Here is a 22,425-nt window from a genome sequence, read left to right as displayed (position 1 = left end):
CAATACGGAATATCGCTTCTGATGTAAAACTTATTTTATAGATTCTTCTACTAGAAAAAGGTTCTTGTAGTGTAAAAAGCATTGCTTTTGGACAAAATTTTCACGATCGCAAAAAAAGTTTATGTATGACAAAAATGATGGATTTCTGCATTTTAATATTGTAACCATCTCTCATGTTCTCAGCTGTTAGGCTGATGTTGTTTTGGTCATAACATGTCATCTTGTTCTGCTGAGGATAATGAATTGCTCAGTATCAGGCAGTGCTGTAAACTACAGCTGTGAGTGGTGAGGAAGTAGTGCAACAGCTCTGATGAGAGCTTAGCAACAGAGCTCTAAAGAGGAGCGAGGGTGGCCCTGCCGCTCCATATGTGAGTGTCCATCACTTTTACACACCAGGCCCTCTGCTGCAGCCAAGACTCCTGGGAAAGAGCTCACTGCACCCATGTCCTATTATAGCAGTGCCTGGCTGCAAAGTTAAGACTGACGTGAGACAGCTTGACATCACGGGGACATTTGAAATTGACTGACTGAGAGGAGGAGGAGCCGGCTTAAAAAATATCCCTCCTATTGTGACCCTTCTATTACCCCCTTTTATTAAGTTAACTGGCAACAGAGACTGTCCAGTTTAGCCAATTTTCTTAGACTTTAATAACTGACAGTTACTGGGCTGACTGGGACTGTACTTGTTTTAAGTATAATTAAAGATTGGGGTAAAAATACTAAATAGACATGTTTAACTCTTAAAATCCCAAAGAGGGATCAGATATCATCTGTTGACAAGTCTAAGGCATGGTTCAGCCAAAAGAAGTGAGTGACACTTGTTAGTGAAGCAAGAAGCTATTTTTACACAGTGGGCACATGTTCATCTGGTTAGATACATGCTATCCACCATAACAACTCCACAAGTGGATGCATGTTATGCCACAAGCAACAGGTTTTTTTTTTCTACTGGCATTGTAAACTTCAGTGGTGCTCCAATGTAATTTTGACTATTAAGGCCTGACACGGCAAAACAGAATTACTGGCTTGGGTTTTTTTTTCATCTGCTTGACACTTGACACCACATGGTTATTCCAATACGTGTGCTGTCTCAAGCCATCATCCCATGTTTCCAGCTCGATCGTCTCTGCCTGATGCCACTGCTATTTCAGCGTGTTTCTGCTTCTCTCGTTGCTTTAGCCCCGCCGGGGCCCTTGTACAAAGTGGCCTTTATGTCTGCACTTTATCAACCTTAAGGAGAGCCCAGCAAAAGCATTGTTGAAGAGATCTTTTTGCTGCACATATGCAACGGATAAGGATTAGCTTCTTTCTAAAGCATGAAAAAAATCCTCCACTAAAAAATGATATATAAGAGCAAAAGGTAAGAAAAAAGCACACTTGTGTTCAGAATGTTATGTGAATATAGTTTATGCAAGGTGTTAAATTCTAACTCAGATATTTTTATTATATAGAAATATGTAATTGAACAACATAGAATATGTTATTATATGTGAAAATGAGTACCATAATACAAAATATATGTTTAAAGCAACAAAAGAAATTGTAATGTAAAGCACATTACTGTAGATTCAGTTGATTTATGATGCAAAGTATGACATATTTCTAATACAATATAGCTTTAATAAAACATAATGTACATCCAGTGTAGCCCTAACAGTGTAATTTATTATTGTTTTCATACTACTAAGCAAGGATGTAACCAAATGTAAAAAAATCAATAAATGTAAATGTTTAAGAATCTATCGTTGAAAAACAAAACAAAACGGTTGACCATTATTCTGAATATTAAGAGGATGTTTCTGTGGTGATTACAAGCCCTGTATGAAAGTAGCATCAAGTAATTTCCCAACTGCTCTGTGAAGGCAGGACAGTCAGGGAGAAGAATAAAAGAGTTATGTGGACTAGACGAATCAGGCTCAAACAAATAGCCTACCGTATTTCGCTTCAGTAAATAAAATGAATAATATTATTATCATCTAAAGATTTGACTGAAAACTTCTTTGATGTTATTTAATCATTCAGACACCACTTCAACTTGAAGTAATAATTATAATTAAAATCAGTGTGAGTATGTGTGTGTGTATATATATATATATATATTATACTAGATCAACACCAAGAAAAGACATTCCAGAGGTATTCTCACTTTCATTCTCAGAGTCTTTATTTTTACTCACATGTGTTTAAATTTGTAACCACACTGATGTGGGGGAAGTATTTATAGCTATTCCCCAGCAATTAGCAAAGAATTGGCATTACATTTGTTGTACTGAATACTGCTCTGCATAAAAGACAAAATATTAAAAGAATCCATATTTAATTATATTTATCCTGTGTAAGAATGGGAAGCAGTTTCCTTCTCTAAATATACTTCACATGATATATGTAGTATGCAAGGCAGAGGTGCGGCTCAACTCACAAATGATCAGATTTAAAGGTCAAAGTTTCAGATCTTAAAACAGTTTGGATGTCATACTTCATGATAAAATCTGAATTACTAGACATCTGAATCACTCAGCAATAGCAGTGTGATTTTCAAGAACTCTTGTCGAAAACTACAGTGAACTACACATTTATGACATCTCTGATACTTTTGCAGGAAAGGAAGGCATTTTGATCACCTCTTAGAAGGTGAACTACTTAAATGCAAGACACCCTGCGTCAGCCATCTCAAGACTGACAGGGACAACTGTGCCCTGTCCATGAGAGTGAGTGCTTGAAATGAGCTCCCTGGAAAAGCGCCACACAGGCCAGCGGGGAAGCATGCAGGGCCACTGCAAATACTCCGATGGCTTCAGTGACACATCCAGCAGCGGCAGCTTTATGGACGACACAGACAGGGAGGTCAGCAACCTCACCGATCGTGCCTTCAGGAGCCTATGCATTGGAGAGGAGGCCATTTACAATGACTCGGAATTCTCCTCGTCTCCTACTGAACGACATAAGGCATTTGCAGAGGAAAACCAGCAAAAGACAATCTCCCACGAGGCATTTTCATACAGCGTTCAACAATATGGGGAGGCAGAAATACAAACTGAGATGGCCTCAACATTCCAACATTCCTATGTGGATGTAACCCATCAGGAACAGGCTTTCAGAGAGGGAAGCTTGTCTTATATGAACAATGGCTCCAAGGAGGTGACGTGGCAGCAGAGCAGGAGCACATCCAGAGTGTCATCTCTAATCAAAGCCTTTAGTTCAGGGGAGTGTTACCAAGACAGTGGGACATGTGACGTTATTCTGGCAAGGGATAGATATAGAGACTTTGGCAGTGAATCATGGGACAAATCAGCTATGCTAAACATCCAGAGGGAACTCTCTGAGTTCTCTTCAGGATACCAGCAGAATTTTAAGTCAGGCCCCTTTCAGTCTTACAGAAACCATTTTTACACATCCGACGTGGCTGCCGCCGTGGCACAGATGGACACAACAGTCCTGATGAAATCTTCGAAAAGTAAGTTCAAGGCACTGAACTCTACAAACTGTTTCTTCCATAGTGAATTCAGCCCCTTCCAGCTTTGGGAAGAGTACAACAGGTTTTCCTTCCAAAGTACGAATGTGTCAGGGTTTATGTCGGCTAATGAATTCCCACGATGGTATGATTCTCCCATATACAAAGAGCTGAAAGACAACCACAGAATTCCAAACTCTCCGTGTGAAAGTAAGTGCTTCAATCAGAGACAAATTCAGGACGTTGTGGCTAGCCAGCGCTCCAGGTCCACGGTTGTCCAGAAAGCCTCTGCGATTGAAAAGAGGTGCGAATCTGAGATGGCTTCCAACTATCCGCCTTGGAAGAAAAACAATAACTTTGTAAGGAACAAACTTCCAGGCAACCGGCCCTCCACAGTCTCTCCTACCAATGAGAGAACATGTAGGCCGGATTCAAATTTGTTTAGCAATAACAAAGTTACACATGAGATGGTGGTCGAGAGAAACTTGCCTAGCAGTGAGACACCGTTCAACATCACTCAGCTCCTCACACCGGTTATTCACACAAGACAAGAAACAGAGACGTCTGAGATCCTGCAGTTTGCACACACTCCTTCTGTTTCTGATTATTCTTCCCAGGGTGAAACTGACCCTAAACTTCAGACTGATGTCAAACATCTGCGTGACAGCTACAAATCTAAAGCTTCAAGTCTGCTGTTCAACCTCAAAGACAACCGAAAAAGAGTCAAGAGTACATACAGTCCCACAAGATTTAAAGGGCTAGAAATAACAGATCGAAATAAGCAGACCTCAAAGCTGGAGGGCAGAGAATCCAGATTTTCAGATATTTTTGTATCCCAAGAAACTGCTCAGGAGAATTTGATTGGAATGGATGCACGAGCCTCTTGTAACCTAATTCGAGAGCCCAGTGTGGCTCCTATCACCCCTAAAGATTATACCGATGGCTTTGGATCATATGATAATTTGACATTAACTTCACCTCAAATTCAGGACAGAGTCGCTAATTACAAATCGTTCCGTGGAAGTTCAGAGGGTCGCTCTCCCAGCACAGATCTGCTGGCTAACACAGAGCACTCAACACACAATCTTTCAGCACAGGATAAAAGCTCTCTGACTTCAGAAGGTCAGTTAATAGACCTCAACAGTACTTTTATTCCTGCTAGGCCAGAAATAGCAAATGTGCTTCCAAAGGCTTACCTACCGACACCTTCTCTGCCTGCTCAAACATCAGAGCGATACGGCCAGAGTGATAACGCAAGTCAAAATGATCTAAAACAAAGAAAGGACTATGGAAGAAAAACATTTACTGAATACAGTCAAAATGAGGCTGTTAAAGAAAAATGTCCTTGGGACCAGATTGGTTCAGTCAAGGAAACAGACGGCAGATCTGAATCACGGCCATTTAGAGGAGAAATAGCAGCACTGATTGAGATGGATAAACAGAGAAAGGCCACCGCTAAGCAATATTTTGCCAATGACAGCTATTCTGTCCGAAAGGAAACATACATGCAAAAAGTGAATGAAGACATTAAACTTGGTCGACTTGCAAAGGAGGAAGAGAAAGAGGTCAGGGAAGATACAATATCACCCAGGAAAACATCTTACAGTGAAAAATCTATACATGACAACCAATTTAACACATTTTCAAAGCCTACTGAATCATACGGAATACCAAAAAACAGTCTCCAAAACAAAATATCTCCTCTAACGGAAGTTTATGGTGGTTTACAAAGCTTCAGTGTCAAAAATGATTTTGTTAAAGGAGTACCAGAGCAAAATTCTTCTTTTAACACCATGGCGACACAAAATACATTTGATCAGAGAGCTCATGCACCTTTACAAGACTATAAAGGTCAAAAGAATGAAGGATTGTACTCTTATCAGCCATACAGGTATGAGCCTAACAAACAGTGGCACATGTCATCGACAAGTGAAGATAAACACACTAAGGAAAATGTATGGACAAAGAAACAATCAGAGATAGTTGAACAATCTGGTGCCAAGAGTTATACAATTTATAATACATCTTCAAGTACACTACACACACTTCAAAATGAGTTTTCCACCAACAATGGTGCACCAAATCCTGCTTTGCAGGATAAAGATTCAGTCGTCCCAAACATTGACACCTCACATCAAAATAATACAAGTTTACCAACTAAACAAGATGACATGTTCAGCATTAACGATATTCTTGCCGTTAGAGATAATGAGCAAGCAAGAAGGTTAAGAGATAATACATTTGTTTTCGCTAAATCAGAAAACCCACAAAATCCAATTAAATATGATACAGCTGAAAAACTAACCATAACAGAGCCTGTAAAAGAGCAAGAACAACAAGGCTACAAAGTGCAGGATATTACAAGTCCATCACCTGGTTATGTGAGAAGGGATTTTCAAAATAAAAATGAAACAAATACTAGCATTGACAGAAAAGACAGAACAATGAGTAAAGATACTGACAAGGTCACAACAAGGGTGCTTTCTTACAAGGAAAGAGGCCAAAGTAAACAAGAAATACTGACGTCGAAATTGAAAGCACATGCTCAAAAGGAAATATCAGCAATTAAAGAAAAGGGACTTGCCAAACAAGGCATTCTTGCAAGAAATTCAACAAAAACAAGAGGGACTATCAATAATGATGGTCAAGAAGGCCATTCTGTAAAGAAGGAAATCACAGCAGACAAGCTGAATCATTTGTTTCAAGTTATCACTTATTCCAGTGTAACCCAGTACAAAGAACAAATTAAATTGCACAATGATCATCCCAAGAATAGATCTCCACCATCAACGGAAATACAACCTCTTCATTTTGAAGATAATCAGAATGCAGTCTCAGAAAATGTTGAGGATGAGAATGTAAAATACAAACCTTTGGCTATAGAAAGGCAGAAAGACAAACATCCAGCTGATGATAAAGAGATGAAAGAAACTCTGGACAGAAGAGCAACAGTGGAAAATAATGCCTATAAAAACTACCAGCCATCCAGAATCTCAGAAGATAAACAAATAAGTATGGCAAGCTCAGAGAATATAAACACTAATAAGGAATCGGCAAAGCAAAGTCGTGAAATGTCACCAGATGAATCGATGTCAGGTCATTTGACAGCTGCAGTCAAGACCTACAGAGAGAACTACACTTCCCATAATCCACCTGCACTGCATAATGAAAAACAAACAGTTCAGCATGATCAGAAAGAAAATCTGTATGGAAGTAGACAGAGTCAGTATACTTCCTCTGAAAAAGCTGTGACTAAACCTACTGATATAATCAAAGAAGACTTATGTGTTAAAAGCAATGAAACTACAAAATCAAACAGCGATTTGAATAAAAATTCTCTATTGGGATTGGAGGAAAACACACCCAGAGTTGAGGAAGCTAATCTACATCTTAAAAGTAAGATTACTGCTGCCGTGGAGCAGTCTAAAAATGAACCAGTCAAAAATAGCTCTGCGATTAGAGCTAGTCAACTGACATCCTCATCAAGTGACATGAAGTTTAAAAATGGAATTCCACCTGCTAAACGACTAATGGAACCTGCCAAATCAGAGCTCACCTCAAACCTTCGACTGAATGTAGATCCAGAACAGCTTATAAATAGAACCTACAAACACAATGCTGGGGTCAATTCAGATTCAGAGGTGTCATCAACAGATAATACAGTCAGAATCAACTCTGGACCAACAAATAACCTGGCCTCACAAAGAACCAGGGAGCCAGAAATACTAAAACCTTTTAATAATGATGATGGACAAGCATTAATAAACAAAAACACTATAACACAGGAAAATGACTTGGCTAAGCAACAAAACAACACTCCACAAGTAAAGGCTGTAGAAACCACCTCTCTAAACCAAATGGTGGAGAGTCACCCAAAACCAGAAACAGATGAAGAATCACTAACACAAATAGCTTCAGCTGAAGCAAAAGCAAAAGAAAGCTGTCAGCAAAAAGAACTCCATCAAGATGATGAAAATACAAAGACTCTGTTCTCATTTAACAAGAATGAACTCCCTAGAAGCTATCAAAGTATGTCAAGAATAAAAGATGATTCAGAAGTAGTAAATAACAGTCAACAGAAAGAGAAAATTACAGAAAGTGCGAGCTCAAAACAAGAACAAGGATTTCCCAGACCATTAGAAATATCACATGACAAAAACAATCCACAAAAATCCACAGAAAAGTCTCAAGAAGTGAACTCGACTAATTCCAAACCCCAAAAATCAGCTGAAGATGCACTAAAACCAAATGTTTCCCCCCAACATGAAATAATAGTAGAAGAGGATGCAACTCAGAAGAATAATACACAGCCTGTTTTAACACAGAATGTAGAATCCACAGCAGAGACATCAAACGTCACTATTCTTACACCAAGCAATGACAAACCTAGGGAGGAACCCATGATTTACAGTATTTGTGTCTCAAGCCAAACAGAAGCAGTTTCAGATGATGAACCTATGATCTACACTATTTGTGTGTCAAGTAAGTGTCATATTGATGAGCAACAAAATCCGGTAAAACAAGAAGAGAGTTCTGTTGAAACTGAGAAATTTGTGAAGGATGAAAGCTTTTGTATTAAAAACAAGAAAGTGGGAAATGAACATGATGCCGACAGACAGACTGAAGTTTCTTCAAACATTGAAGAAAAAGAAGACAAGATTGAAAAATGTGAACCGCAGACAACTACAGATAAGTCAAGCATCACAGGAAGAATCTGTACATCATATGAGGACCTCTTAGCTAAATATGGGTTACCGGTCAGAGATTATGGTCATCTCACATCAAAACATATACAGGATGAGAGAGAACAAAAAGAAAAGGAGACTGAAACTCACCTGCCACACAAATCAATAAATCATGGAATGAACAGACCTCTGCCTTCCAAAGAGAAAACCTCAGATACAACACAAACACGTCCAGATGACTCCAGACAGGTTTCTGATCAGCAAGCATCCATTACAAGTCAACCTTTAAAGGGAGCTGAGAGCGAAATCAAGCAAGTAAAACTGCAACACTATGGTACCACATCAATAACTCATTCCAGCAACATGGCTGAAAAGCAACAGAGAACAGCAATAAGTACACCAAAGCTTGGCCATTCTACAACAGATGCTACCCTAATACAACAAGATCAAGATACTCACATTGGACCATCAAGGCAAAGTAGGGGAAATGATATTGAGTTGAAGGAAAAGAAAGTTGAGGAGCAAGTGAGAAACACTGATAAAGTGCAAAGTATGAAAATGAAAGGAAACATTCTTGATGATTTACCTAATTCGAGAGAGTCCCCAAAGAAAACGGAGACTGTATCCCTGACAGCTACACAACCTGCAACAACGGATGAATCAACAAAAGCAAAAAAGAATGAGGTTTTAAAGGCACCCATTTCATCCATGGCAAACGATACAGTCAACATTAAACTCACTGAAAGTACAGTTCCCGAAATGACGATACCCCAAGCTAAAAAGAAGCCTCAAAAGGTGGAAGGTGAAGACAAAATGTTTAATGATACTGATACATTTACGTCTCAAAAGAACAAAATACATGGAAGAGAAACATTTAACTCAAAAGTTGAGAAAACTGTGCATGAGACAAAACAAAAGGATCCTGTAATGGCTATGAAACATGAATCTGTCTCAGACAAAGATGCTCAAACTCTGCAAAAGAATGTAAAGGGGGACGAGAAAGGAGGGGAGAAAAGGTCGCAAGAGAAGTTACAAGTTGAATTTAACACAAGTAATGAAATTATAAACAGGATGAAGATGGTTTTAAAAGATGGCACTGCCACACATGTTAATAATTATAGGGATAAAGTTAGCAGTATTGGTGAGGATGTGTGTACTGTTGTAAAACAAGACCAGGCCTCTTTTGAAGTCCCAAAAATTAACTTAGAGGACATTAAAGTGTCTACAGAGGAAGTGTCATCAAACAAGGAATTCATGGCAGGCCACAAAAACCAACATGAAGTGATAAAGGAAAATCTGAAAGGAAAGAAAGGAGCTGTCGTGACTGAACTTGTGGGTAAAAAAGACTTTACAGAGCAAAATAACTTACCAGTGAAGCCCCTTACAGTCCAAAAGGAACCCAAAACTGTGAATAATATGAAAGGGCACACTGAAATGGCACGGACAAATACACATGATGTTGGAAAAGAAATCACACCACTTAAGCAAGACAGTCCAAGTAAATTAGAAAAGACAGAAATTAATTCAAGACAAAGAGCAGTTGGGACTCGAGATATAAAAGTCTGTGATAATAAACAACCTGCACTGAACAGTGACAAAAGGAAGAAAGAAGACACTGTATTAAGTCTGAGTGGTCAAAATAATGGTAATTTGAAAGTTAATCAAAACAGAAGCATCCTCAGAGGAAAGAAAAAAAGAAATGTTGAAACTACGGCGACAAAACAGGCTGATCAGACTAATACAAACCAGTATCAGTCAGAAACAAAAGGAAGTGCAAGATATGAACAAGAGCATGCTCAGTTAAATCAACAGGACACAAGGAAAGAAGATATATTATCCAAACCAGAGGCTACTCAGAAGAACAAGAAGGTGACTAGACCAGAAATATCAGCTATTGCGGACTATGCTAGATTGAAAGTTATCTCCGCTGAAGACGATACAAAAGAGCTTGATATATTCCCCAAAATGGACTTCTACAACAGTTATGATCAGCCAGTTTTAGGAATTCATAAAGACTTGCATGGAAATGTGTCGGATATAGGGGGAGAATGTAAAAGAGACAGTATTTCAATGGAGAAAGGTCAAAATCTCAAGCAAAAAACATCACAATTTAAAAAACAAACAGAGAAAGAGACATTACCTCAAAAACAAAACCACTTGATTCCAAATACAGTTCAACTAAAACCTGTATCACTGGTAGCTTCAGGTTCACAAGATGAAGCTGCATCAATGGGCACCCAACCAAGGGCTCTAACAAATCATAAAGAATCAAACACTAAACCAACTTTCATGGAGCATCCAAACAGAGGAGAAAGGAACAAAATTTATCAGTCCAAGAATCCCCAAAGTGTACCATTGCAAGCCGAAGGTACAATAAGCAGATCAAGACAAATGACTCATGACAAAACAACTGAAAAGGGCAATCTTTCTCATTATGGAAGACAAGAATCTCTTGCAAACTTGTCATCGTCTGGCACTGTAAAAGCAGCAGACAACCAAGTAAATATGGCATCACCACCTGGAGAAGAAATGGAAGAACTACAGTATTACACAGTGAATGCTCTCGACACTGAAATAAAGCCAAAAAAATCACCTGAACCACCTCCTCCAAGTCTCAAAATGTCTCAAAACACAGACTCAGCTGAAAAATCAGAGAAAGAGAAAAAAGAAGACGTTTCGTTTTTGCAAAGTCTAACAGACTACGGTAAATTTCATGCGACAGGACCGCAATCCAACTCTTCTTCTCCAGCCATGGGGAAACCCATCATGTTCAGAGTAAAGGATAATACCATCAAAACATCATCTGTGACCAAAACTGTCAAGCCACGCTTTCACAGATCATTTTCTGAAGACTTCAGGATTGGCTCCCCAAAGGAACACTTGACTGGTTCAGAAAAAGAAGATGAAATTCATCCCAAAGAGTCTGCTAACCCTCCAGTCTTACATGAACCAGCTGTTGCTGCCCATCAGCTCCATAAATTAAAAGAGACTCTCCACAACAACTTGCCCTCAGCAGAACATGCAACAAAACAATCAAAGAGCCATCAGAGAAGGAGCCAACATTTTGAGGAAGAAGAAACTCGTTCAGTCATCAGCACAATGTCAGAGGACGTGGAGAACTGTGCAGTGAGCCTCACAGATGTGGCCAACATAAGTTTGGCCTTCATGCCCAAGCATGAAAGTTACAGAGACACCTACCAAAGGCCTGCCTCCGCCTGCTACGAACGACCAGAGTCAGCCTGCTATGAAAGACTAGAATCAGCCTGTAGTGATATAAGGCCACTCGGTAGACCTCCAGTGGTGCCCCCAAAATCTGAAAAAGCTCTTCGGCGAGCACAAAGACTTACAACGAGGCGTATAAAGAAGGCAGAGACCCCCAAGATGGCACCTGAAAACCAAGAACAGCTAGAGTCCAAATCAATCAGAAACGTCTCCTCTTCACCTTCAGACATACGGTCAACACATCTAGCGGTACAAGCCTCACCTCCTCTTTCACAGTATGACATCCAGCCAAATTACACCCCCCCTGCACACAGTACAGTTGCCCAACCTTTCCCGGTGACACAGAGAAAGCTTTTGCAAGACCCAAACTCAGGGCAGTACTTCATGGTGGATGTACCATTACCAGTTAAGACAAAGACATTTTATGACCCGGAAACGGGTAAATACGTACAGCTGAATGTCCGTCAGAGGTCTCAGGGTGCTCTAACACAGCCAGCATCGTTGGAGATGTTGAACACTCCCTACATGCTGTATCGTGGGTTTCTGCCAATGGCTGCGTCTTCATTACCACCCTTGAGGTCATCATCTGAATTGTCAACACCAGCAGACAACCAGGATACGCTTGAGAGAGGTGGTGAACCGTGGAGACAGAATGTTCATCTGCAGAATATTAACAGAGATTCCCAGCAATACCCTGATATGCTGTATGGGTCACATGAGCAAATTCACAATCCATCTTTGTATGCAGAAAACAGTATCGACAACACTGAAAGACACACAGATATTATAACTATGAGTGAATTAGAGGACTTTGCGATGGAGAGCACATGACGAGTAAAGTTGGTTGTTTAGATAGGTAAATACTGTTTGTAAACAAATCTGAAGCTAAATGACTCTATATCTAAGCTATTTAAATGTGACTTTTAAATAAGTTAAAAGAGTTCTTAAAACTGTTTTTGATTTGTGTTTAAGGATTGCTGTTAAACCTCATTGTGTTTTGTAGCTGAGGTGACCGTAATTGTGGTAGGCAGGGGCTCTTTATTGTCAAAAAAGGGAAGAACTGTGAAGCATTCCAATTAATTATGTTGTGTTGAAAATAATTTTGCAGTGTACTTGTTTATAAAACAATAAAGACCATGCCCACAGAGCACACTAGATTCAGGGGAAGTATATTTCTAAAGTGACTTTTTAGTGGTAATGATAAGGCGTTTTCCTTAAGACCCAGCCAGAATAAAATTCAAGCTTTTCCAAGTTTTTCAAATGGCCCACAGTATGCATGAAAATTGTACACTAAGTTTGTCAGGTTTAAAACTCAGTTTAAGGGTACTTGCCATATTAAAGGGGTCATATGATGCTGCTAAAAAGAACATGCTTTGCAACTTTCCAGATCTTCTTTATGCACCAAGAGCTTGTAACACTCCAAAGAGAAAGGTAAAATTGAAATCGCATCATATGACCCCTTTAAAACAACTTTTCTCTTGATGTGCTTTGGCAGGGTACATATTAAAAAGGGGTGGTCTGTCTTTACCTTGCCATGGTTGCTGATGTATGACTATAAAATGATTGCCTTATAAACAACCACTTGCAATGTACTACTTTTACAGTCTTTCAGAAACGCATTACATCATCATTAAAGAAAGATGTTAAATCACAATTTGTTGGTTGGATGTTGTTTTCTCACACAGATCCCTTTAAACAGCTAATGCATTAAAAAACATTAAAAAAGGTAAAAAAAAAAAAGTGCAGGTAATATCAGATGTAAACTTGAGAATGAGCTTCATTGCTTTCTTTAACAGTGCTGTGATATACTGTATTTGTGGGTTTGAGTGAATTCAGTATCTGCACAATAGACCACTCTAGTGGACAAAGGGTGCATTGCACTTTGTATGTACAAACTATATTCTCTAGTAAATCAATAAATTACATGTTACTGATATCTCTATATATGTAATATCTATTTCTTTTTTATTTTAAAAATCTGGCTGATAATTATTTTAAAAGTACTATTTTCTTTCGTTCTGTGAAACTGCAGTAATTCAAGTGGGCATCATAAATATTCAGCACTGTGTAAGAAAACATTTAAGCATAATCAGATCCATTCTGTCTTATCTTTCCCAGTCAAAATAAATGTAGTGAGTTATTGATCTTTGTTTATGTAAGTGCAAGCTACTATGATAACTGCACAAATGTTGACCATATCTTGACCTATGCAGGAGGCCCATATCTCAAACAACTGGAGCACCAGAGTTTGGATATGACTTCACTGACAATGTATCATTAATGCAACAAAAGAACTCATTATCTTCATTCAAGCAGAATCTGAAACACATGATTTGTGTCATTATTTAGTTTAGTTTAGGGTTTTTTTTTAGGCTTGCTTGGCCTCTCTCCAGTTAATTTGATGTAACAATGCTTCTCATAATAGAATGAATTACTGCACTGAATAATCAATAATCCACGTGCAATGAATGTTATGAACAATCTTCTAAAAATACTACTACAATAACTCTAAATTACTTAAAACCATCACAGGCCATTTGTTTCTCTGTTTGCTTGCTGTGCGGGAATTCATTTTGGAAAAGAAAAAATGATTAACAACAGCAACAGTGTCTAAATTGATTTTTCCCCTGAGTTGGGTTTTCTCAAAGTGTAGACATCTTTATCAGCCGATGCAATGTGCACTTACAATATTGCTTCTATAGAGAAACATACTGAGGACGACAGCTCACATATGGAGCAAACATGTTTTAGGTTTAGATGTAAGAAAACTCTGATTGTTGTGACCAGTGTCTTGCCTGGTTTTGACACATTGCAAGATAAACTTATTTCACTTGCTGTCCATGATGGAGATTAAACTCAATGTCTAACTTGACTATTTAACTAATAAAAATGATAATTTGATGATTAATCATTCTGATACAACATCATTTGCACTTCGATTGAGAGGATTACATGAACACACTCCTGTCAAACTACAAATGTCAAAATGTATTAAAAAGAATTAATTAACTGAATTAATTGCTCAGTGAAAAAAAAGTCATGTCATTTAGAATGACTCTCCCGGGAAAATGAAGTAAAAATATTAAGTGACTCATCCTGAACACACTCATTTTGTCCAATCAAAAGCTCTCCAGAATGACCATGTCCCGTCCCTTAATACCACATACTTCTTTCTGACTAGCACCGGCGAGTAGCTATGCTCATGGCTGTGATGTAAACAAAAGGCTACTGGCGATTAAAATGGGGACAAGCCCCTCAACAATTCAATACAAAATATATCAGCACAGAAAAAAAAACTCATCAAGTACATTTTGGGGATCTGTAAAACAGCGAACATTTGACATGATATTTTGAAACATTTAGACTTAGGTCTACTTTAGTATACATATGAATAAATCAACATGTTAATTATCCTTTTTACGTAAAATACTAAGGCTACATGTATAAATTAATACTTATCCATTCATATTGGTTAAAATTTTGTCAGCCACTCGCCCTCACGGCATGTTGTTTGATGGAAGTGATCAATCTGTCAATCTAGAGGACGCTGTGAAGACAGAATTCAGAAGCACTGCGTTTTACCTGTTTTGATAGCAGCTCTTTTTTTGATGACAGACGAGTGATAAAAATACACTAATTTAAAAAAAGCAAAATATGTGTGCTCCCATAACGTAGGACTTTACTGGATGTGACGTGATCTTTACTAGTTCTGCTTTGTTCGTCACTGTGGATAACTAAATATTTAGAGAGGGCTTCTGATTTAATATGTATGTTTATGATGTTTAATCTTTATTTAATAATAAAGATTAGACATCTTTAATCTTTATTTAATATTTTATATGTAATTCTTATCTATAAACTATTTTAGATGTAGGCTACCTGTAAAGTTCATACAAAATGTATCAAATCTGGCATTAATAACAGCACAAATAATTTTAACTTTAGTTTGTTTAGTATGAAGAACATGTACAGTTATTTTCAGTATATTGTTGCAGATTCAGTGCAGTCTTCCATCTGTTTGTATGTTTCATGTTTCATGTTATGAGTAATAGTAATTCTGCTTATTATATGGAGATGATACCATGCCTGCTAATTATTAATATTGCAGCCTGGTCATACTTAATTTTCTCTAACCTTATTTGTATTATAATAGTCAAATTTTCTATTACTGTCATCGTTCCTATTTCTAGCAAAAAAAAGGAGTTTTCTTCTTTGTTTGAAAGTTCAATCTAAATAATACCGTATTTTCACACATATTTTGAACAAAGCATATATTATTGTCACCAAACAAGCAAATGCCAAGCTGCACCATTTCATCAGGCAAGACTTTTGACATTATCTGGCTCTGCTTTGTCACCAGGGTGTCACATCATGAATAATTAAATCACTACTTTGTGATAATACATAATTTAACATCAATTATTAATGCTAATGTGTGTGCAGTTTACTCAATTGTGTTATTGACTATCAAAAGTCATTTCCTGAAAATCCTCAAGGACGAGAATTTAATCAGTCCAGCTTCTTTTCAAAGGTAGTACACAGTTAAGTGTTCTTAAACTACGTTGCTTTTCTAATATTGCAATGTGTTTCTTTGAAAGCAGGAGCTCACGTTTTCTTTTAATAACCTATTTGATTGTTCATATGCTCCTAAATGACTATTCCTCATCATATAATAGAACTTATGATCTAAAACAGTGTGGTTATGTTTATATTTTTTGATATAAAGAAAATAACAAAAAGAATTCCTACAAAAGTGGCAACAAGCTGCTTAAAACCCTAATGACAGCTGAGCTTTGTTGTATGCCCAATGCATAATGTCATAATTAGCACCTATCACATCATTGTCATCATGGGATGCATGTAAAATAGCTATGTGATATGAGAAAGTCATGATGTACTTTAAGGTAAATAAGACCAACCATTGCTTCCATTTTTGCAGCCCTACCTCTTGTGAACTAATTAATAATTGATCATAGCCAGATGGTGTGAGCAATAGGCAACAGGAGATGTACATGATTGCCTACATGTTTAATTATTTTATAGAACATGTCAAAACAGGACCAGTGTCTGAACTCTTGCAGTCTATCATGGACGTGCAGATACAATGACAAGAGAGATGTCAGTTGCCATCAAATCAGCATGAATCAGAGTTACCCGGATCATATCATAAAACATGGCAAACCACTTAATATACAGTTCTGTCCTTGATATTATCTTACATATATTATTTCACATAAGTACATTTATATTTCAGCATGGCATATATCTTGACACAATGCAGAATGTCTATCATCACCTGACTTCACAGTACACAAGTCAAACATCAAATTGGATTGTGAAAAATTAAATAAGTTCACATTGGCAACCAGGGAGTTTTCTTTTACCACACAGCATGTTCAAAAGTCATTCCGCCACAAAAAAACGAATTAAGCACCAGGCTCCCACATACACCCGAAGAGGGAAAACCAATGGCAAGAGTCATGAGTAAAAGTGAACGAGGAGAGGAAAAATTACAGTTGAATTAATAGTTTGACACATACACGCAAAATATACAACAAGGGATTGCACTTAACACCGTCCTGTGCCGGGTATGTCAGTGCTCTCAAAAAAGAGGCAGCAGGCATTCAATGTTTGATTATAAATCCTTCGTCCAAAGCGTGTCCTCAAATTAGGAAAAAAAAAACAAAAAAAAAACAAGACTCCTTCATTTCTTATCCGGACCCTCCTTTTGGCAGTGCAGATGTTTGTCTGGAGTTCTCCGTAGTGATGTGATCTTAGAGGTACCAGAGTTAGGACTGGAATCGCTTCCTCCCGCAGAAACAGTGCTTTGGCCCAGCCCGACCCCTGGACCTGCTCCGGGCCCGGCTGTAGACCCTGCCCCCAGCAGGTTGGCTGACTGCAGCACCGCCTCTGAATGTTCCCTGGCTTTCATCCGCAGGGTTGCGACACTGGCTGTCCGGTTACTCTGGCACCCATATGGTGGCAGGAAGGAGAGGCCCATTGGGTCAGGCACACAGCAGGAACACAATGGACTTCCTAATGAGAGCAGAATAGTGTGTCATAACGTTTTGACAACACAGGATTACATAGACAACACAGACTGTAGATTCCAGTTCTGATCTATCTGTCTATCTTAACACTTTACGATAAGGTCTCATATGGTAATGCAATCTGTCTATGTTTCTAAATATATATTCAGAGGCAATAAAATATGATAACAATATGCTGTATTTTCATCCACATCAGTTGCAGTAAAAAAGTCAAAAATGTCAAACCTATCTGACACGTTTTCATGATGACACCGAGTAGATGCTGGATCTTACCTTTTAAAGTTGCCACTTGTGAAAGGGCATGTGCGTAAGTGGCTGTGTTCAGCAGAGTCCCAGGCAGACAAGATGGGAAAAAAGGTCCGCCTGAACCCACCACTCTGTTAATACTGTGCATAAAGGAAAGTTTGGCATTACATCTCTTGACAAAAACAAACATATATCCTATATGGACATTTAATTCGATGATCTACACACTTCTGCTGTAGTTCCATTGGTTCTTTCTTATTTCTGCTGTGGTCAACAGGAGACTGGTTGAGGTTGCGTGCAGGTGGGGTGCCGTCATTCATTTGCTCTTTGCTTCCCTCCTGGTCTGAAGTTCCTCTCTCTGTTTTCCTCCACTTTGCTCTTCGGTTTTGGAACCACACCTAAAGAGAAAGCAGATTAAAAAAAAGGTTTGATGAAAATCCTATTGTCATTTATTCGCTTTCATGTTATTCCAAACCTGTATGAATTGATTTATTCTGTGGAGAAGGAAAAATATATAATTCTGGCAAACATCTCCTTTTGCGCTACACAGAAGAAAAAAATTATATGAGGGTGAATAAATGACAGAATAACATTTTTTTGGGTGAGAACCTCCTCTGCTGAAGCCCATTCTAAAATGTCACTTGTTAAGTTGCAGTTGCGTAAATATTAGAATTATTATTTGCACCCAGTGCTCATTTCTGAAATGTGCTACAAAATCTAACAAGCCAGTGACTTATTTGAAACTTCACGAACACAATTGCTTATCATATGCAGCGAAGTTCTTGTATGTTAACTGAATGAAGGTCATTGCCTATAACAACATTTAATTGAGCAATTTTTCATTATCATTTTTTAATGACTTCCTACTGACAGTCTCCCTGCTTCTGAGAGAGAACCATGATGAAGTCGTTTATTTCTCTATTTAGTGATTGTTTGACAACATCAGATTCGATTAAGTCTGTGCTCTCTAACGCATTAATCATATTTGAATGGGAAAGGTTGCATAATGCAGCCATATCTCCAGCGCCTGGCCAGCATTGTGCAAAGGTACAATGATGCGAACAAACAAAACGCCACACACACACCACATAATATGACACAACAGTTTACTGGCAGGACAACAATATTCACAATGTAATTGTGGCAACATTATCTCACCCCTGCACCTTCCAGCTAGAAGTCATGATCCCCCAGCACTGAATGCTCCATAATTGCACCATTAATCTCAATTTGCAGTTTGTTCTTAATGCAGCACAAGCCAATTGACACTTTAAAAACGTGGGCGCCCACTATACTACAACAAAAAGAAAATTTATTTCCTAATAATAATGTAAGTTTAATATCCCTGCATGCTGCCACCGATTCATGTTGAGATTTAATAATAGGAATCGGGTAATCCGATTAGAGATAAATAATTTGTTTACAATCCCTAATTTACAGCAGCGAATTCCATTATCGCGTCGCAGTCATTGGTTTTAAGCGATAGTAAGATGACCCTGGGGAACAAAAGGGAAACTATTATATTTCCCACAATTAGATCTGAGCTCAGAAGGAAACCCAAAAGCAAATCTGGAATGCAGGAAATTACATACAGACACACTGAATGCAATTACATGTGGCCAACTTGATATTACCACGGATGTTATGCAAGGCCGCAGAATATGAATTCGGAGGTTTCAGGTGCCCGGGCGCTTTATAACCGAGCAAAATCGTTCTCGGGACGTTTGTCTTGTTCGAAAAGCGCCACATCCTCTCTCCATTTGCTGAAACACGGAAATGGCAGTGCATCTAAGCAATTTTTATACCTTAGAGACGAGGGCAAATTAGTGTAGAACATTACCACTAGTAAATTATGAATGACCGATTAATCAACCTAATCTAATATTCCACATTATGTTGATGTTATTAAAGCGCATCACGGAAATGACAGAGTGACTTCATTTACTCTCTTTGACCAAACGTGCTCGGAGCGCTTTTTTTTGTTTGTTTTTTTGAGTGATGTAGGCTATTCGTTACATCTCTGGCTCAGGACAGTTGAGGAAAAGTGTCTCACCTGGACGCGAGCCTCTGTTAGGTTGATTTTCATAGCCAGCTCTTCTCTTGTAAACACGTCTGGATAGTGGGTCTGTGCAAAAACCGTCTCCAAAGCCTCCAACTGTAAAACATATTTTTACACATTTATTTCACGAATTTATGCTTTATAAATCAGAGAGAACTGTCTTATCTTTTTTGCATTTGCTAAGAAATCATGTTCATGCGTAGTGCACTGTAAAACGCACTAAAATTGTTTAACTGCTGCCTGAATTGGTAGAAAAGTCATTACACTTTTTCAAACACTTTTCAATTACTTTTTTAAAAATGCGTTACAAATAAAAGGAATTATGGTGACAGTTTAAATTGATTAAACATTTGTTCAAAGGAAACAGGACTCTTCGGCCTTTCCTTATGTCTTACATTTTTTCCATTATTGTCATGTAACCTTATTAATGGTTAACCTAAATAAGCAAATGCTTGGTTTTTGCTTTACAAATAAAAGAGAAAGTTTACATCCAGAAGTATATATATATAAAAAAAATGTAGTATATATAAATGTAGCCTATGTTTACGTACACGGCATGCCTAGTCTACACACACACACACACACACACACACACACACACACACACAGGACGCTTATAAAACATTATAACATAAATAAGTTTGAGAACAGTGGTTCTATTTTGTATCCGCCGGAAATCTTGCTCCTCACTGACTTGATACCTGTTGTAAAGTGAAGGTCGTCCTGTTTCTGCGTTGTTTTCTGCGCAGAAAACCGTCATCAAAGTCTCCAGAGGCGTGATTCCCAAACCCATTTGTGTTCACTATTTAAAACAGTAACCCGACACTTTAAAAACATAACATTTCTATGGAATAAAAATATACATTTTCTTATAGCCCTAAATGAGACGGAAAATATGATTCCCATCGGTTGCCTCTCACTTAATCGTGATGGACTAATTCACAGGGAACAGTTGATTCATTGTATTCATCTGCTAGAGACCCGAATTATCACTTTACACAATGAGAAACCGTGACCAACAAAATGCCAGTTGAAAGGCATGACATCTAACATCTGTTCTCAGACAGACTGCAACAAAAAGTCTCAGCTGGGCGGCTGTCAAGCCTCTCGATCACGTTGCCATGTGGCAAAACATTAAACACCATAAAACAAACCCAAACATAGGCTAATTATTAAGTAACTTTGATTGCGAAATATAATGCACAATATGAAGATAAATTATAGAACTATAAAACTGCCACAGAACGCGTTTTAATATTTTTTCTGTTTTCGAAATACGTATAAAAGTACAAAGTTAACATTTTAGGTAAAACTCCATTCTTGCAAAAGAAATGAAACATACTTACATGTGTTAGTCCTGCAGCACTCTCCTTCTAACTGTGGTGGACAGTGAAAGTAAAACATGTTTCCCTGTGCTTTGCGAGTGGAGGGAATATTTCACTCTGCAAAGAAAAAAATGGCCAAGCGTCAGCGAGATGTTCGCCAACTATTACTGCAATCGCATGCGTCTTAAAAACACAACTTTGAACAATACTGATACGTTTCTGCAACCGATTTGAAGTACATAAATTAAAAAAGCATCTGTACCAACAGAGGGTCTTTATGCAATCGCGATTCTCGTGTCTCCAGCTCAACCTCGGCAGAGCAATCGCACTCCCACCGTCAATCACTGAGCGCTTCAGTTTATCCGCTTGCGCGCGCGTAAGGAGGGAGTGACCAGATGTCTTTGTGACTGTTTAGAGCATGACAACACTCGCCTTTATAATCTCCCACGTAATTGCAATTAACCAGATTTTCGTTTTCAACTCATTTGGATAGGTTCTCCACGGCCAACCGGATTGCGCACGTGGTGCAAGCGTCAAAATCCTCCAAGGCATTCATACTCCGAAAGTGTAACTTTAGCTCGATGCATGCATATTCCCAAATCACAAACACACGGGCACAAGTACGATACACTTTTTTACACAGTTGCTTTTTATATTAAAAATCTAGATGACTGTTTTTGAATTTAAAATTGGCTGTCAGACCAGTAATTGCTCATTATATGGGTTAGGGGTCCACTTTATACGAGAATCCACTGGCTGCGCGCTCGCAGGTCCAAATTTTGATTTTGTTCACAGCAAGGGGTCCAAGGATTTATTTCCCACTCTCGCGTAAATGATATGCAGCGGGACCCTTTCAATTACTTTTAAAACGCACGCGGGACGCCGCGCGCAGACACCGCCGCTCCTCTGCTGCTGGAAATGAGGCTCCGAGTAGCAGCTGAAATTTTGAAGTGCAGGACGGTATTGGATGAAATCACATAAACTGCAAAAAAGCAAGTGTAATGGTGCATAATTGGTTCTCTAATAGCATTACACAAGGATAATAGCCTGTTATGGCCCCCTGCACTATTAAGTGCTTCCCTGGCGTAGAACGTTTATGATATTAAGAGGGGAATATAATGATATTTTAGTTATTAAATGCGTGTAATTAATTTATGCACCGCTGAAAATAAAGTTGGTGTTATGATCTCGTCAAAATGCATCGGAAACTGGGGGACGAGCTCTGTATAACTTCTTGACATTTGTGTTATTATACGGAACGGAGATAGATTGATCAAACCTAACAGATCAAGTGATTTCTACGATCTTGAGAGTCTGACTGGGAGTGTATTACAGCAGTATATGTGCCAGATGAAATGAGTGTCATAAAGCGCTCTATTTAAAACAT

General features: G+C 38.4%; 2 protein-coding genes across 2 annotated transcripts; one reads left to right on the top strand and one right to left on the bottom strand.

The window, feature by feature from the left end:
* The first annotated feature begins 1,328 nt into the window (after nucleotides 1–1,328).
* LOC107668812 (uncharacterized) lies at nucleotides 1,329–12,693 on the top strand. The gene is made up of 2 exons (XM_016460807.1): nucleotides 1,329–1,360; nucleotides 2,600–12,693. Exon 2 carries the CDS (start codon nucleotides 2,722–2,724, stop codon nucleotides 12,187–12,189), a length of 9,468 nt encoding a protein of 3,155 aa, XP_016316293.1. The 5' UTR covers nucleotides 1,329–1,360; nucleotides 2,600–2,721; the 3' UTR covers nucleotides 12,190–12,693.
* A 4,254-nt stretch (nucleotides 12,694–16,947) lies between these two features.
* Nucleotides 16,948–21,359, bottom strand: LOC107668808 (dorsal root ganglia homeobox protein-like). The gene is made up of 7 exons (XM_016460802.1): nucleotides 21,301–21,359; nucleotides 21,060–21,155; nucleotides 20,415–20,515; nucleotides 19,708–19,809; nucleotides 17,883–18,052; nucleotides 17,682–17,794; nucleotides 16,948–17,394 (listed from the first exon to the last, which is right to left on the bottom strand). The coding sequence occupies exons 2-7, from the start codon at nucleotides 21,115–21,117 to the stop codon at nucleotides 17,063–17,065; spliced, it is 876 nt and encodes a 291-aa protein (XP_016316288.1). The 5' UTR covers nucleotides 21,118–21,155; nucleotides 21,301–21,359; the 3' UTR covers nucleotides 16,948–17,062.
* Nucleotides 21,360–22,425: the final 1,066 nt, after the last annotated feature.

This window comes from Sinocyclocheilus anshuiensis, unplaced genomic scaffold (assembly GCF_001515605.1).
Source record: "Sinocyclocheilus anshuiensis isolate Anshui unplaced genomic scaffold, SAMN03320099.WGS_v1.1 scaffold72, whole genome shotgun sequence".
NCBI lineage: Eukaryota > Metazoa > Chordata > Actinopteri > Cypriniformes > Cyprinidae > Sinocyclocheilus > Sinocyclocheilus anshuiensis.
The sequence above is the reverse complement of the archived record's forward strand: the minus strand, read 5'-3'. Positions and strand labels throughout refer to the sequence as shown.